At 55.2% G+C, this 14,350-nt stretch overlaps 1 protein-coding gene across 1 annotated transcript in view; it reads right to left on the minus strand.

Moving 5' to 3' along the window:
• OTUD7A (OTU deubiquitinase 7A) overlaps nucleotides 1–14,350 on the minus strand; it is a gene marked incomplete in the record, with an annotated part of 157,148 nt that overhangs the window by 17,828 nt on the left and 124,970 nt on the right. Inside the window, 2 exon segments of the mRNA XM_070053542.1 lie at nucleotides 10,479–10,591; nucleotides 11,257–11,384. Of these exon segments, the coding sequence (XP_069909643.1) occupies nucleotides 10,479–10,591; nucleotides 11,257–11,384 (241 nt within the window).

Here is a 14,350-nt window from a genome sequence, read left to right on the forward strand (position 1 = left end):
TTCTTGAGTCAGGTACAGAAGCCGAAAAGCAGGAAGGGCAAGGTGGCGGCAGCGTCTGAGCCCCGGGCTCTGAGCTGCATCTTCACTCCAGGGCGGAACATTCTGGTATCTGAGTAGCTCTGCAGAAGGGGCCCCCGGTAACAACGGTGCAGGGGCTAAGGAGTAGGCACCATGGTACTGGCCTGGCCTTCTACTCATGCAAAATTTAAAGCAGCGTCATTGTATTTCAAACTGAAAAAACCAGGGAATATTTACTGAACACTTACTACATTGCTGGTGCTATGAAAGGCACTACAGAGGCCCTCAAGGTAACTTTTGTCCTTTGCACCTGTCTGTCTGTCCAACCACCCATGTTTCCATCTCTCTCTCCCTCTATCCATCCACCCACATTTCCATCTATCTATCTATCTACCCAACCATCCATCCATCCATCCATCCACACATTCACTTCTCTGTCCATCCACCTGCACACTATCTGTCCACTCCCCTATCTATCCATCCATCCCAGTTCCATGGCAGGGCTAAGGACATGGAGTTGGGCCACACACTGTGGATCTTCATGGCTGGACATGAGCAGCAGTGATGGGGTGCTGGGTCCAGCTGCAAGAAGACTGTGAGGACAGCTCACAGCAGAGTGGCCTCTGTCCACCCCAGGTTTGGTGCTGAGCATGGGAGCCATCTAAGCAACTGAGAACCTGCTCAATGACCTATGGGGTGGCATAGGGATCCCCACTCCACCTGGGCCTTCAGTATCACAGCGCCCTTCACTGCTTGCTTCCAGCTGCTTTTTGAAGGCTTAGGGTGGGTCCTGGTTCTGTGTTCTCCCCTCAATACTGCAGCTGTGCCCTAGTGCTTCTGGGAGCCTCTGTATTGAAAGTGGCCAGAGAACACTGGCTCTGCTCATCCTCTGTTCCTTTGAGGGGCTGCTGGGATCCTGTCTGGGATGAGGATGTGGTACCATGACCTGCACATGTGGATTACTGCAGTGAGAACCTATGGGTGGAAGTCTGCTCCCGTGAAGTCAGTCCTGAATGTTCACTCCCAGTTACAGCCTGGAGGCTGCACATCTTCCTTCTGCAAGCTCACTGAGCAAAGGCTAGACCTGGGAGTGTGAATAAAATCTAGCCTCAAAGAAAAGATAAAAAATATTCTTGGGACCCGCATTGTGGCAGAGCAGGTAAAGTCACTGCCCGTGATGCCGGCATCCCATATGGGCACTAGTTTGTGTCCTGGCTGCTCCACTTCTGATCCAGCTCCTTGCTAATCGCCTGGGAAAAGCAGCAGCAGCAGAAGGTGGCCCTCCTGCCATTCACACAGGAGACCTGGCTGAAGCTCCTGGCTTTGGCCTAGCTCAGACTTGGCCACTGTGGCCATCTGGGGAGTGAACCATGGATGGAAGATTTCTCTTTGTTTCTCCCTCTCTCTCTAACTCTGATTTGCAAACAAGTAAATAAACTTTTTGAAAACAGTTTTGCAATGCTTAATCATTGGTGTTTACAGCGAAGAAGACAACATGTGACGTAAGGATTTTGCCCTTGGTGATGTGCATGCCCTGCGTACCTCCTAACAGGTCCTGTGCCATACGCTGGGCCCAGTGCACCTGCCTCTGTGTCTCCTCTGTGTGCCTGGGGGGTTGATCCTCAGGAACAGGGGTGCCCCATGTCCCCTGTGAAGATGTCCTGATGGAGCCGAGGGTGAGAGGGACTCTGGAAAGAGGCCAGGCTGGGGAGCCCTGCCCGACAGCAGCAAGAAGCAAAGGCCAGGGCGTGAAGCCCGGAGGTGTCTCTGTTCCAGAGGACAGTGGCAGTGTCAGATCTAGGGGTGCCCTGGCTTAAGCAGCAGCCACAACCCTGCTGGATCACTCTTAGCAAGAGGCCAGGCCCTGGACAAGGAGCTCAAAGGGCAAAGGGCCCTGGGCAGTCACCCAGCCACTTACCGGGCCCTTCCCTATGTCCCCTCCTGCAGGTGAGTCGACCACACCTCCCATTTTGCTCAGGGAAGTCCTGCTTTTTGCATTCTGAGTGATCGGTACCACCTCCCCTTCCCCAGGGAACCATGCTGGATGTTAAGTGGCAGCTACCCCATGTACAGGAACAGGCACTGGTTTTAAGAGTTCACTTGTGTGTGTGAATAACCACACAAATGGATCTAATATGTCCATATTTTGGCTGTTTACACTTGGCTCCCACATACCTCTGCACGAGGGTAGAGAACTGCATTCTCTCTTGTGATCCTTGCCTTCCCTGGCCCCTGGGTGTCCCAACCTGAGACTGCCCCCGCCCAGTGCACGGGGAGGCTCCCTCTTTCCTCGCAGCTGCACAGTTCCCCTCTGTGGTGGAGTGAGAAGTCCATGCCAAGATGGCCACTGGCATCAGAAACTGCCTGGCAACAGGGTGTGATTGGTTAGGGCATAGACTGCCCCTTGACCAGATTGGCTGCCTTGGCTATATAAGCTGCTGTAGCAACTGAAATAAACAAGTCTGCAGGCTGCTTGCCTCAGGCCTGCTTTCTCCCGACTCCCGGGGTCTGTGTGGTGACTCCACGCCTCTTGCCCCCACCACGCTCCTCCTCTCAGAAACGAATCCACAGCAACACCCCTCATGCAGGGTTTGCACCAGTAGTGTGACTCACCGCCCCCCATCCCTGCAGGACCTCGCACAGAGGATGCTCACAGGGGCTGATGCCAGCCTGCACTTTGCAGGGCCCCAGCACCCCACCACAGTGGCAGCTTTTGAGATTCTCTGCAAAGGCTCAGTGCAGGAAGCACGATCCTGCCAACACCTGTGACCTGAGAGGCACGGATGGAGGATTGGGGGCCTCCTGGCTCAGAAGGGATCCGGTGGGCCTGAGGCTCTGGATCCTTCTCAACAATGGCCAGCAGGGTCTGAGGGTGAGGATCCATCTTATTGTTCAGAATCAATAAGCTGGGGTCATCAGGTGGCAGATAATCACTGATTATCTCTCATGGGTCTAGCATTTTGCTGGGTACTTTATGTGTGTGTGTGTGTGCACTTGTGCATGTGTGTGCCCACAAATAAGGACAGTGAATGGATGGCCAAAGCATAAACTGCCAGTTATTATTAAGCACAGTAATAAAAAGTGGCCTCCTTAGGTACGGAGGCCCAGGAAGGCTCCTATTAGAGAATCATCATTAGATAAAGAGTTGGCTTCGGTCTCATTTTCAATTAGAAGTGTTTTTAAAACTTTGACCTGGATTCCACCTCTGCAACACGAGGGCTCTTCCTGCTCGGCATGGACGGGAGTCTGCACTGTGAGGAATGCCCCCGAGAAGGCCGCCTTTTCCACAGGAGGCCAACCCCATGCCCTGGGGACGCCCCAGCTGTGGAGTGGGCTCCTCCTGGGAATGGAATGCCACTTGGGTTTCCTGGAAAGATCCACTAAAACTACTGTCTCTGACACTGTGCACTGGGAAATCATTTAGGTTTCTGAAAAAGGCCAATAAAAAATGCAGCAAATGCAATGCCAATGAAATCAGACACTGGATTACACAGGGAAAGAACAATGAGAAGCAAATGAGAGAAGCCGGGAGCTGCGACAGAATCGTGGGGACGGACCTAAAATGGCCCCCTTGGCTCTGCAGGCGCTCTCTCAGTCCTAGCCTCTCAGCTTCCTCTTAACCTGGCTCATCAAAGAGAGAACAAGCTCTTCCTTTAAAAGGTCAAAGAACAAAGATGATGATCTTCACTGCCAATCCCAGAAGTCGATTCTTGCTCGGACCTGTTTTACATTCACCAAGGTGAGGGCTGGGTTCAGACTCTGCTCTTGTGGGCTGTGGGTCCCTGAGAACTGTCCTGTCGTGGTTAATTTTATGGTCGACTTGTCTGGGCCATGGGATGCTCAGATACCTGGTTTAATGCTGACTCTGGCAGAGACTGGCACCGGATTGGTGGACCCAGTAAAGCTGATGGAGTTCCAATGTGGGTGGGCCTCACCCCATCCATTCAGCATCGGAAGGCTCAATCACTTGGCTGGGGTGCTTGAGCTGGGGTGTCCGTCTCCATCTGCCCTCCACGATCCTCATCCTCAAGCCTCCAGACACCATCAGCTCTCAAGCCTTGGAACTGCCCCTGGGCCTTTGCGAGGAATCCGACCAGCAGGGGGCAGATCATGGGACTTCTCAGCCTCGGTAACCGTGTGGGCCAATCCCTAATCCTAACTCTCCTGGAATGTGTACATGTGACCTCTGTTGGTTCTGCTTCTCTGGAGAACCCTGACACGAGGTGCTTCCAAAAGTTTGTGGACAAGTCAGATTAAAAGATAAGTTTATTTTGGTGCAAAATTTTTGTAATTCATGCATATAAGGGGATCTTCAAAAACTTTGTGAAAATGCATATTTATATTGAAAAAAAAAAAAAAAACTGTGTATGTGTGAAAATTTTTTCACACCAAAATAATCCTATCTTGCAATTCCATTTTCCATGACTTTTGTGGTGGTCGTTCTTAACTGGAATGGCAGAGTCACTGGTAGACAGAACTCCCATCTGCTGGTTCATTCTCTAAATGCCCGCAATGACCCCTGGGCGTAGCTGAAGCTAGGACTCAGGAGCACATCCAAGTCGCCCAAGTGGGTGGCAAAACTCAGCCACTTGAGCCATCACGTTGCCTTCCAGCGTCTGCACCGGCAGGAAGCTGGCATTGGGAGTGGAGCTGGGTACTGGACACAGGCATTTCAATATTTCTTTAAAAAGTGTGTGTGTGTGTGTGTTTTTAACTACTTGAAAGGCAGAGTGACAGGAAGACAGCAAAAGAGGGTGGGGGTGGGAGCAAAAGATGGGGCGGGGGAGGGGGAGGGGTGCACATGCTCAGGGATTAACTGCCTTGGCTCCAGCTTCCTGCTAAGGCACAGTCCGAAAGGCAGCAGGTGACAGCTGAAATGCTTGGGTCCCTGCCACCCATGGGGGGGACCCGAATCGAGTTCCGGCTCCTGACTTTGGTGTGGCCCAGCCCTGGCTGTTGTAGGCATTCAGGGTGTGAACCAGTGGATGGAATCTCTCTTTCTCTCTCATCTCTCAACTAAAAACACAAATAAATAAAAATTCAAAGAAGAGGTGCAGTCTCTCTGTGCACACTGAGGCTGGCCAGGGCACGTGGTTTGCTTCCTTGCACGTCTTCCTTCCACACAACTCCCCACCTGGGCCTAGCACGCAGTGATGGTGGAAGGGGGGCTGAGTTCACTTTGGGCTGGAGGGGGCTGTGAGACCCCTGCTGCAGCAGCCCTGACCAGAGTGGCACCCTGCACAAGTGGTATCCAAAGGTCTCTGGGGTAGCACACAGAGCCTGGTGTTGTTTGGCCCCAGAGAAATGGATACATTTTGATTTGCAAGTCAGAGCGCTGTCAGGGAATTCATCCTGCAGCTCTGAGTTTAGCCTGCTCATGAGCACCTGCCCCTGCTTGGGCCTCGCGGGGTTCCCTGCATCTATGGGGCCCCATCTGCCTTTCTCATGCATCTGAAGCTGAGTCCACACCTGGCCTTGCCTCCTGGGGGTCCTTGAGGGTGTCCTTCTCTATGCTCGTAGACATAGGGGCACCCAAGACCTGTCCTGCCTGGGTGCCAGCCTGGTCCCTGCCCCTTCTCCTTGGATAAGCAGTGGACGTATGTCTCCTGCCTGGCTCTCCGGGAACCTGAGGACTGGTCACTGGGAGTCATGCTGGGAGGGAGGGAGGAGAGGGGTCAAGTTCACAGTCCAGTCTGGCCTTTAGTTCCTCTGCCCTCTTCAGAAGCTCAACCTATTTGCTTTCTGGCAAGGTAAGAGGCTTAGGAAAGACTTGAAGCCATCGGCTGTGTAACAGCACAGCACAAAGGGGTGAGCCCATTGGTTCTGGTGTCAGGGGTCCTGGAGCAGGACACCAGGGCCGGCACTGCTGCTGCCCTTACTCCCTCATCCCCGGGGAGCCGGGCTTGGGAGGGAGTGTGAAAAAAGCCATTTCGGCTTTCCCGACCATTGTGTCTTCAAACCCTCCCCGTCTCAGCTACCTTTCTTCCTTCCCTGGGGTGAAGCCCTGGAAAACGTGTGTGTTCTTCCGGCCGATTGCCCAAGCCCTGTTTAGATCTGTCAGCCCCAGGCTGGAGCCTACTGAGGACCCTGGCCAGCTTCTCCGCTCCACACGTCACTTCCTCCCCATCCTCTTGGCTGCCCTCTGTGTCCCCTTGTGGGGTCAACACAGACCAGAGAAGAGAGATGGGGTGTGACAGGTCTTTTCCTAAGCCTGATTTCAGTGACCCTGCCACAGGCTGAGCCCTCTGGGGTCCTTGGACCCTGCTATGGCTCGCCCATGATTTGGCTCCCCAGCTTGTGCAGAGGCCTAATCCTCAGTCGTCAGTCGATGGTACCGGCAGGGTGCAGACCCGACCCAATGACTGTGTTCTGGAGGAGGGCCTTGTGCGAGGCCCTTAGTCAATGGGGTCATGACCTTGGAAGGGGGCAGCTCTGCCCAGTGGGTTGATTCTCTGAGTCAGTGTGGCCCAGCCCCTCTGTTTCCTGGCTTTGCCGGGGATCCATTCCTCTGCCACCCTCCAGCATCACCAGATGAGACTGGGAACTTCCAAACCATGAGCAGAAATAAACCTCCTTCCTCCCCAAGGCCTTTGTCGTAGGTGTTACTGTAGCAATGAAGAGCTGACAAAGCGTGGCTTCTCCACCAACAGAGGGCTGGGGGTGGCACCCTCAGCACCCTGGCCTCGGGTTCACCTTCTGTGAGGTCCCCTGCCACAGGACAATAGCCCTGCTTGGGCCTTCTTGCCAGGGTCCACGCCTGGCTCTGGGGAAGTACGAGCAGCGTTGTGACCCCCTCGGCACCCACACGGCCCAGTGGTTCTGCGAACTGGCGGGCCTTAGCCTCAGACCCTTTGGGCCAGTGCTGGGGACCTGTCCCTGCAGGCCTAAGCCTCCACACCTCTCAGTGCAATGCGAGGAGGGAAACCTCCCTCGTCTCACCCAGGGGAGGCAGAGACAAAATGCAGACAGTGTGCTCAACACAGGGCTCTGCTTCAGACGTCCAAGTTCCTGGGATGAATGACAGCCCCTGAGCACTCCCTGGGGAGACCTGCATGGCTGGTCTGCACCTTGCTGGGTGCCTGCCACCCTCAGTCCTTCAGCCCAAGCTCCAAGCTTTCAGGAATAAGTGTTTTAGTCTAGTTCTGTGGGCCTCCCTCCTTGCCAGGCCAAGGTCCCAGCCTCACCCAGGGCACCCGACAAGGGAACAACCCAGGTTGTGGGCATGGGCATATATCTGAGTATTAGAGTTTTCCTTGTATGTCTCCTAGCTTTTTTTTTTTTTTCTTTCCATTTTTCTTTCTCCACTGGAAACATCTATTGCTAGAACCCTACATGCATGGCCTGCATCATCAGCTCAGGATTTTTTTTTTTTTTTTGACAGGCAGAGTGGACAGTGAGGGAGAGAGACAGAGAAAAGTCTTCCTTTGCCGTTGGTTCACACCCTAGTGGCTGCCGCGGCAGTCGGCATACCACGCTGATCCGAAGCCAGGAGCCAGGTGCTTCTCCTGGTCTCCCATGGGGTGCAGGGCCCAAGCACTTGGGCCATCCTCCACTGCCTTCCCGGGCCACAGCAGAGAGCTGGACTGGAAGAAGAGCAACTGGGACAGAATCCGGCGCCCCGACCGGGTCTAGAACCCGGTGTGCCGGGGCCACAGGCGGAGGATTAGCCTATGGAGCCGTGGCGCCAGCCAGCTCAGGTTTTGAACCTTAGCATTTAGGGCTCAGGACGTGGGACCATGGGCTGTGCCCTTGCTTCTGACCCCCCAGTCTGGAGGGCTGCCTTTCTGTTCAGACCGACCCACTGTTTGAGCTTCCATAAATTTGCATTCCAGGATTCTGTCAGAAGAGGAGGTATTAATGATTACATCAACCTTCTACTCAGTCCTGGGCTCCTCCTTCTATCATTTTGTGACCTTGGGCAAGTCACTTCATCTCAATGAGGTTTACTTTTCCAGGCTGTGAAAAGGGTACCCAGGTTTGCAGGGTATGGGGTGCCCAGCACAGGGCCCAGGCAGGATGCCCCTGTTTCTGCTCCCCACCAGCCAAACTCCAGGGCTCACCCAGCTGCCTGCTGACCCCGAAATGCAGACCACGCTTGTCATGACTGTCTCTCCAGGAAGAATTCTTGCTCCTTCCTTGAATGGGGGCATTCCCACCCTACCCTTGTCTGCTTTCCCCATCTGGACTTTGTCCAGATTCCCCCACATCCTCTCCTGTAATGTGGCAGCCAAGACCATGAGCCCAGGTCCCCAGACCACATGAGCGATTCATAAGGCACCCAAATCTTTGTGTTGGATTTTGGGTGATTACTCAGTCCCTGCCATTTCATGTTTTATCACAAGCTTTTGCATAGTTTTTCTTTTTTTTAAACTACAAAAGTTATTCAGGGGCTGGTGCTGTGGTGCAGCAGGTTAAAGCCCCAGTCTGTAGTGCTGGCATCCCATATGGGCAACGGTTTGAATTCTAGATGCTCCACTTCTGATCCAGCTCCCTGCTAAGGTGCCTGGGAAAGCAGTGGATGGCCCAAGTCCTTGGGTCCCTGCACTCACGTGGGAGATCTGGAAGAAGCTCTTGGCTCCTGGCTTCAAATTGGCTCAGCTCCAGCCATTGCAGGCATTTGGGGAGTGAACCACTGGATGGAAGACCTCTCTCTCTGTAACTCTTTCAAATAAATATATTTTTTTAAAAAAGCGATTCATTCTCATTGTTGAAAGGAAAAAAACTATTTAAGTGCAAAAAGAGTAAAAAGGGGCAGTGTACAGTGGACAATGGACTGGGAGACAGAGGATGCGGCTGGAGGACGAGTCGTGACAGCACCCCGGGCTCCCGTGTGAGCGGCCGTCGGCTCCAAGCAGCTCCTGAGATGCCGCACACCTTCCCAGGGTGGGGCCGCCTGCCCACCTGTCACCAGACGGGCCCTGAGTGCCTGGGACAGCCACGGGGACGTGAGGTGGGGCTCATGGCAGGGCAGGGAGGCAGCTACCCAGAGGGGAGGAGAAGGGTGGACAGGTTGGGTGAGGGCAACTGAGTGGCAGCGTTTCCTGGGGAGCTCCCACGTGACCCCCTGCAGAAGTCACAGGTCAGAGCCACACTCCTCGCCTCCTTCTGGGGTTCATGTGCTGTGCAGGATCCCGCGACTGTCTGGGCCGTGCTGCAGACACCAGCCAGACAACCCTGAGCCCTGCACAGCGGGGGGTGAGTGCATGGGGAGAGTGACTGGAGCCCCTGCAACCATCTCGAATCCAGGAGAAAGAGGTCACCACGGGGTTCCGTGCTGGACAGCGTCTCCTGCCACCCCAAGCCTGTGGGTCCGTGTCACCACGGAGGGGACCACAGAGCAGGGGATACACTGAGCAAGGCTAACATCCTCCCTCATTCATGGCTCCCCACCAGCAACATTTTAATTATCACAACCAGAACCGGAGGAGGGCGAAGGACATGGGAGCAATGCAAACACAATCTGCAGACGCGCTGAGAGCTGGGAGGCACTCGGGGGTGGGTGACAACCACCAGAGGGCTGCACAGGAAGGGCTGGGAGCAGCCTCTGCCACCCCAGGGCATGCTTCCTGTGAACAGGAGAAGGGCAGCCAGAGGAAAGCCGGGCGCCTGGAGCGAGGGCTGGACGCAGGAGTCGCAGTGGGCGCTGCTACAGTGGGTCAGAGCTCAGCAGGGCCTGTGAGCCCCTGGGCAGGGACGGGGCTGCAGGTGCTTCCCTGACCCCTTTGTGAGTCCCGTGGTGTTCATGCTCACTTTCTGGTGTTTGGCCAAGGCCTTTTCTTTGCCTTTAGGTTGAACCCACATGAACCAAAGAACCCACGCGCTGTGAACCACTGTGGCCTGTGACTCAGGGACTGCCTCCTCTGGCTGTCTTCATGCACACACTAGAACATTCCAGCTGCACCCACAGGAGCAAGCTACTCCCCATATGTGCTCTAAACACACGAAGCCTTTTTGCCAGGGACAGGCACAGTATCCATCCACAGAGCCCATCTGAGAAGTAACCATCTGGCTTAATGACCTTTTGCTTTTCGTGTGACTCCTCGAAGCCACAAATCAAAGCTATTCAGTCGGGGACAAAGCCCACACTCGGCAGCCCGAGGCCTCAGAGCCTGGCTAGTGCAGTGGCAGTGTGAGAAGCAGCACTGTCACGAGCCCCCTCCAGGGGCTGGCTGTGCCCTGAGCCTCTTCCACGCTGCACGATGGGGCTCTAGGAGGAGGGATGGGGCAGCCGTGAGCTCCTGCCTCTGCTCTGAAACGCACGGTGGTGAGGACAGCCTGTGCACTTCCTCCATCTCTGGCCAGGGCCGACCAGCACCCAGAGCCCTCCCACAGGTGCTAAGGTTTCCCGCCTTCCACAGCTCAGAGAGCTGCACCGCGTCTGCGCCACCCCCATGCTGTTTGCAGCCCTCGGCGGCCGGGAGCCCAAAGTGACCCCCGGGGAGAGTGGGGCCAGCACTTACCCCCCGCCCGTGCCGCCGTTCTTGCTGAAGTGCGTGCGCGGCTCGCTGGAGGCCAGCTTCAGCAGCTCGGTCCACTCGCGCTCCCACTCCTCCTCCGTGTACACCAGCCCGGACTGGGGCAAGGGAAGCCGCTTCAGGAGGTGGGCGCTGCCCTCTCTCCTCACCTCCCCAGCCAGGAGAGCCCCGCAGGACCCAGGCCAGGCACATGAGTTAGTGGCCACCAGTGGTCCCCCCACACTGCTGTGGACAACATGTTTTTAGGACCCCAGACTCGAATTTCAGGGCTGCTGGGAGGTCCTCCCCCCACCAACCCTCTAACAAGGTCTTCCCTGGGAGGCAACGATAAGCCAACCTTAACCTGCAAGTGTACCAGTTTGAGCTGACCGTTAAAAAGTTTTAAAGGACATGCGGCCCACTTTAGTCCGAAAGCAGGCAGATTCTTCTAGAATGTTCTCCATGGTTGGCAACAGTTGGGGTTCCCTCTGGATTGAGCTCACACATGGGACTGGGGACGTGGGCTGCACCTGATCGTAGGTGATCACATAACCCATCATCCAAGCTGGGACACTTGTGAGTGTCAAAGTTGGCGGCTTTCAGAAGACAGAGTTGGGTGTGCACTATTGCAACGGGCTCCTCGTCCAGGGGCTTACACAAGGGACACCCTACTAATCCCACAGGCTTTTCCGCCTGACCCCACAAGACAGACGTGGGCTCCACCAGGGCCCGAGGCAGTGCCTGGTGCAGGTCCCAGGCTCTGGCCAGGCCAGCGGGTACCAACCTCCTTGTTCTGTTGCGTCTGCTGCCACCTCCACCTCCGCTTCAGGGCTTCCCTCTCAGCCCCCGTCCTCATCATGGTGTAGAGAGCTTTTCGCAAAACCAGGTCCCGGTCGTGAAACCCCCACATCCCTGCAGCCAGGAGCCCAGGAGGAGAAGAGGAGGGAGAAGGGACATGAGGAAGGGTCAGCCAGAGGGGATTCACACCACCACCTGCCGGGCTGGCCTCCGTGTGCACGCAGAGACGCTTGGTCATCAGTGGTTCAGTTCTCATCTGAACTTCCCCCTCCTTTCCCCTGAAGCCCCCATCAGTGCTTGGAGGCAAATGGAGCAGCAGATCTTCTTCTCAGCCAACAACAGTGGGACGAAGGCCAGTGCCGCCAGGCTCTAGGACCCTGGGCAACAACACCCTCCATCTCGCAGGTTTGCTGTGAGGGATCGCACAATGCTCACCCTCCAGGTCTTGTGTTTGGGGGAGAAAAGGCCTCTAAGGACAAGTTGGTCACGTGTCCTCACAAAGGACCCTGAGCCGGTATGGCCAATCGCATCCTGGGTCCTGGGTCTGCTAGACCCGATGTCCGATGTCCGCAGCCAAGGAGAAACAGAGCATCAGTGCACTCCACTGCACACAGCTGGCCCAGACAAGGCCTCCCCCATGCTGGAGGTGAGGGGTTCAAAAGACAGACCAGTCATCTGTGAGCAGCTTGGCCAAGATTGAGAAACCCAAGCAATGGGGGAAGCAGTGAGAGGGACAGCCCTGGTTACAGGGAAGGAGGTGAGGGAATCATTTATGTGTTCATTCCGGGTGGTGAGCATGTGCACGCAGTGACCAGGACACAGAGAGTCCATAAAAAGTCCCATGGAGCGCACACTTCGGGGAAGCAGAAGTGAAGTGGCTGCTAAACTAACGAGTGACGTCCAGTGTCGGGAAGGGGTGACACAGGAAGGAGACAGGGGCAGGCCAAGAGCACAGTGGCAGGTGCATTTCTTAGGGTGTGAACGGAGGCTTTGGAGTGAAGACTTGAAGGGTACAGGAGGGGCCCAGACATCATCCCAGGCTAGGGACAGGTCCAAGTGGTGTACTGGAGAACAGGCTGGTGGGAAGGGTGGCTGGAGCCAGGACTGGGGGACAAAGCAGAGGGGAAAAAGGTGGGCCCTCAAGCGAGTGGGGGGGCCCTTGGAGAGTTTTCAGAATAGTGGGGACCTGCACTGCTCATGCTTGTGCAGGCTCAGGCTGGCTGGGGGGTCCCTGGACATGCAGTAACAATGACAACTGTGGGCTTCCCAGCAGGCCAGGGTTTTTCCTGCAGGACGGATGGAGGGCAAGGGTCACCTTCCTCACCTTCAGCCCTGCTGCTGCCGCCTCAGCTCCTCGGCCCCCTGGCTCAGGTCTCTATTGCACAAAGAGTCTTCTGGTCTTGGATGGGTTTGTCTACAGGCCTAGCTCCAGGACCCCTGTCATTTCTATGTGTGTCCCACAGTCCTAGCTCAGCATCAGGCCTGGTCAGCCAGTACTCGGCAGACAATGGCACAAACTGGGGAGTCCCGGTCCTTTGGGGTTTAGGTTTTTGTGTACAAAATGAGGACAAACCATGGGGATACAAGAACCAAGAGGCCGTGAGCTCTTGGATCTGTGCTGTATGGGAGGCCTTGCAGCCCTGGTCAGTGATGGCCCAGCCTCTCCTGCAGGTAGAGCAAGGCCAGTCTTCAGGAGGCCTTGTCTTCCCATGCCAGCCTGGGAGGTCCATCATGCTCTTGTGGCAAAATGCCATCAGATGACATCATGGCGGCCTAGCCTACCCAGGGTGCAGACGGGGACAGTGACCACACGGCAGCACAGGACAGAGGGACTTCTGCACCTGGGGTTTTGCACTGAGGCTGCCATTTGATGCAGATGGGAGATCCTCTTAAATTCTTTCTCCAGGGTTTACAGAGAATGAGGTAAGATATGTCCAGTGATGGGGAATAGCCAGTGAAATAGGACTCAACTCCCAAAATCATGTTTTTGGAGAGTAATAGCATGGAAAATTCTCCCTGTAGTTTTAGGAATATGTCAGATTCTGAACTGGGGACACAGTAAGATCACACTTTCATTGCAAGAACAGACAAAAAACGGGCAGACAATGTGCCAAAGTGTTACAAGCAGCCAGCACTGGGTGGGGGGCGGGATTATTAACTTTCACTTTCCCACCATGATGAATGTGCAGTACTTTCATCATGCTGACCGGCAGGGCATGCTGGTTTTGACGTGGACAGGAAGCAGGTAGGTGAGTACCTTTGCCCTTCCCAGTGCTGCCATCAAGGTCATGGAACTGTCCCCTTGCCTTCCATAGCTCTTCTCCTTGGAACCTCCCTGGGCCCCTCCCAGACCCCACAGCCTCTTCGCTCTCATTTCAGTTCCCCTTCTGCTGAACAGGCCTCACTGCACGTCTACAGGGAGGCCTGAGGCCTGGCCTGTGCTCTGGGTCACCGAGTTAAGACCATGTTCACTTGGGGAAGTGGGTTTGACCAATGAGAACCACATTCTTTTTTGAGGTTCTACATGCCCGGGTGGACTAAGGGCAACTGGCTCTGAGTGTGGGGTCCATGGTACTGATCCAGACTTGCCTGTCAAAGCTGATTTGGCCTTGTCTGTATAAGGCTGGGCCTAGAAGGCATAACCGAGCTTCTGGGAAATCCACGATGACCTTTAGTTAAACAGTGTTGCCATCTACACCTGTGCACCTGCTGGCTTGGGCTTTTGTGATCGGGAAGCTCACCATTCCATTGGAGAAGGTTGCTGGTATCTGTGCTGTGCATTCTAACTGTGCTGACTCTCCTGTGAGTTACAGAGTGGTGTCTTTATCTGTCCTTTCAGCAGTCCCAGTCCTGTAGACTGCTATCCACATGGTGGCCTCACAACTACCGTCAGCCATGATTTCTAACAGTCATCCCTGCAACGTATGCTCAAGCCCTCCTCCCCTCAAGACAGGTGTTTTCTCATGTGTTCTGTCTCTCCATCAAGACAAGAAGGGCTGGGATTACTGACTCCATCGCTTGGGCACTCCTCCAGGTGATGGTGACAAGTGAGGCGCGTGCCTGCCGGGAGCCCCTTCACC

Source organism: Oryctolagus cuniculus, chromosome 12 (assembly GCF_964237555.1).
Source record: "Oryctolagus cuniculus chromosome 12, mOryCun1.1, whole genome shotgun sequence".
Taxonomy (NCBI): Eukaryota; Metazoa; Chordata; class Mammalia; order Lagomorpha; family Leporidae; genus Oryctolagus; species Oryctolagus cuniculus.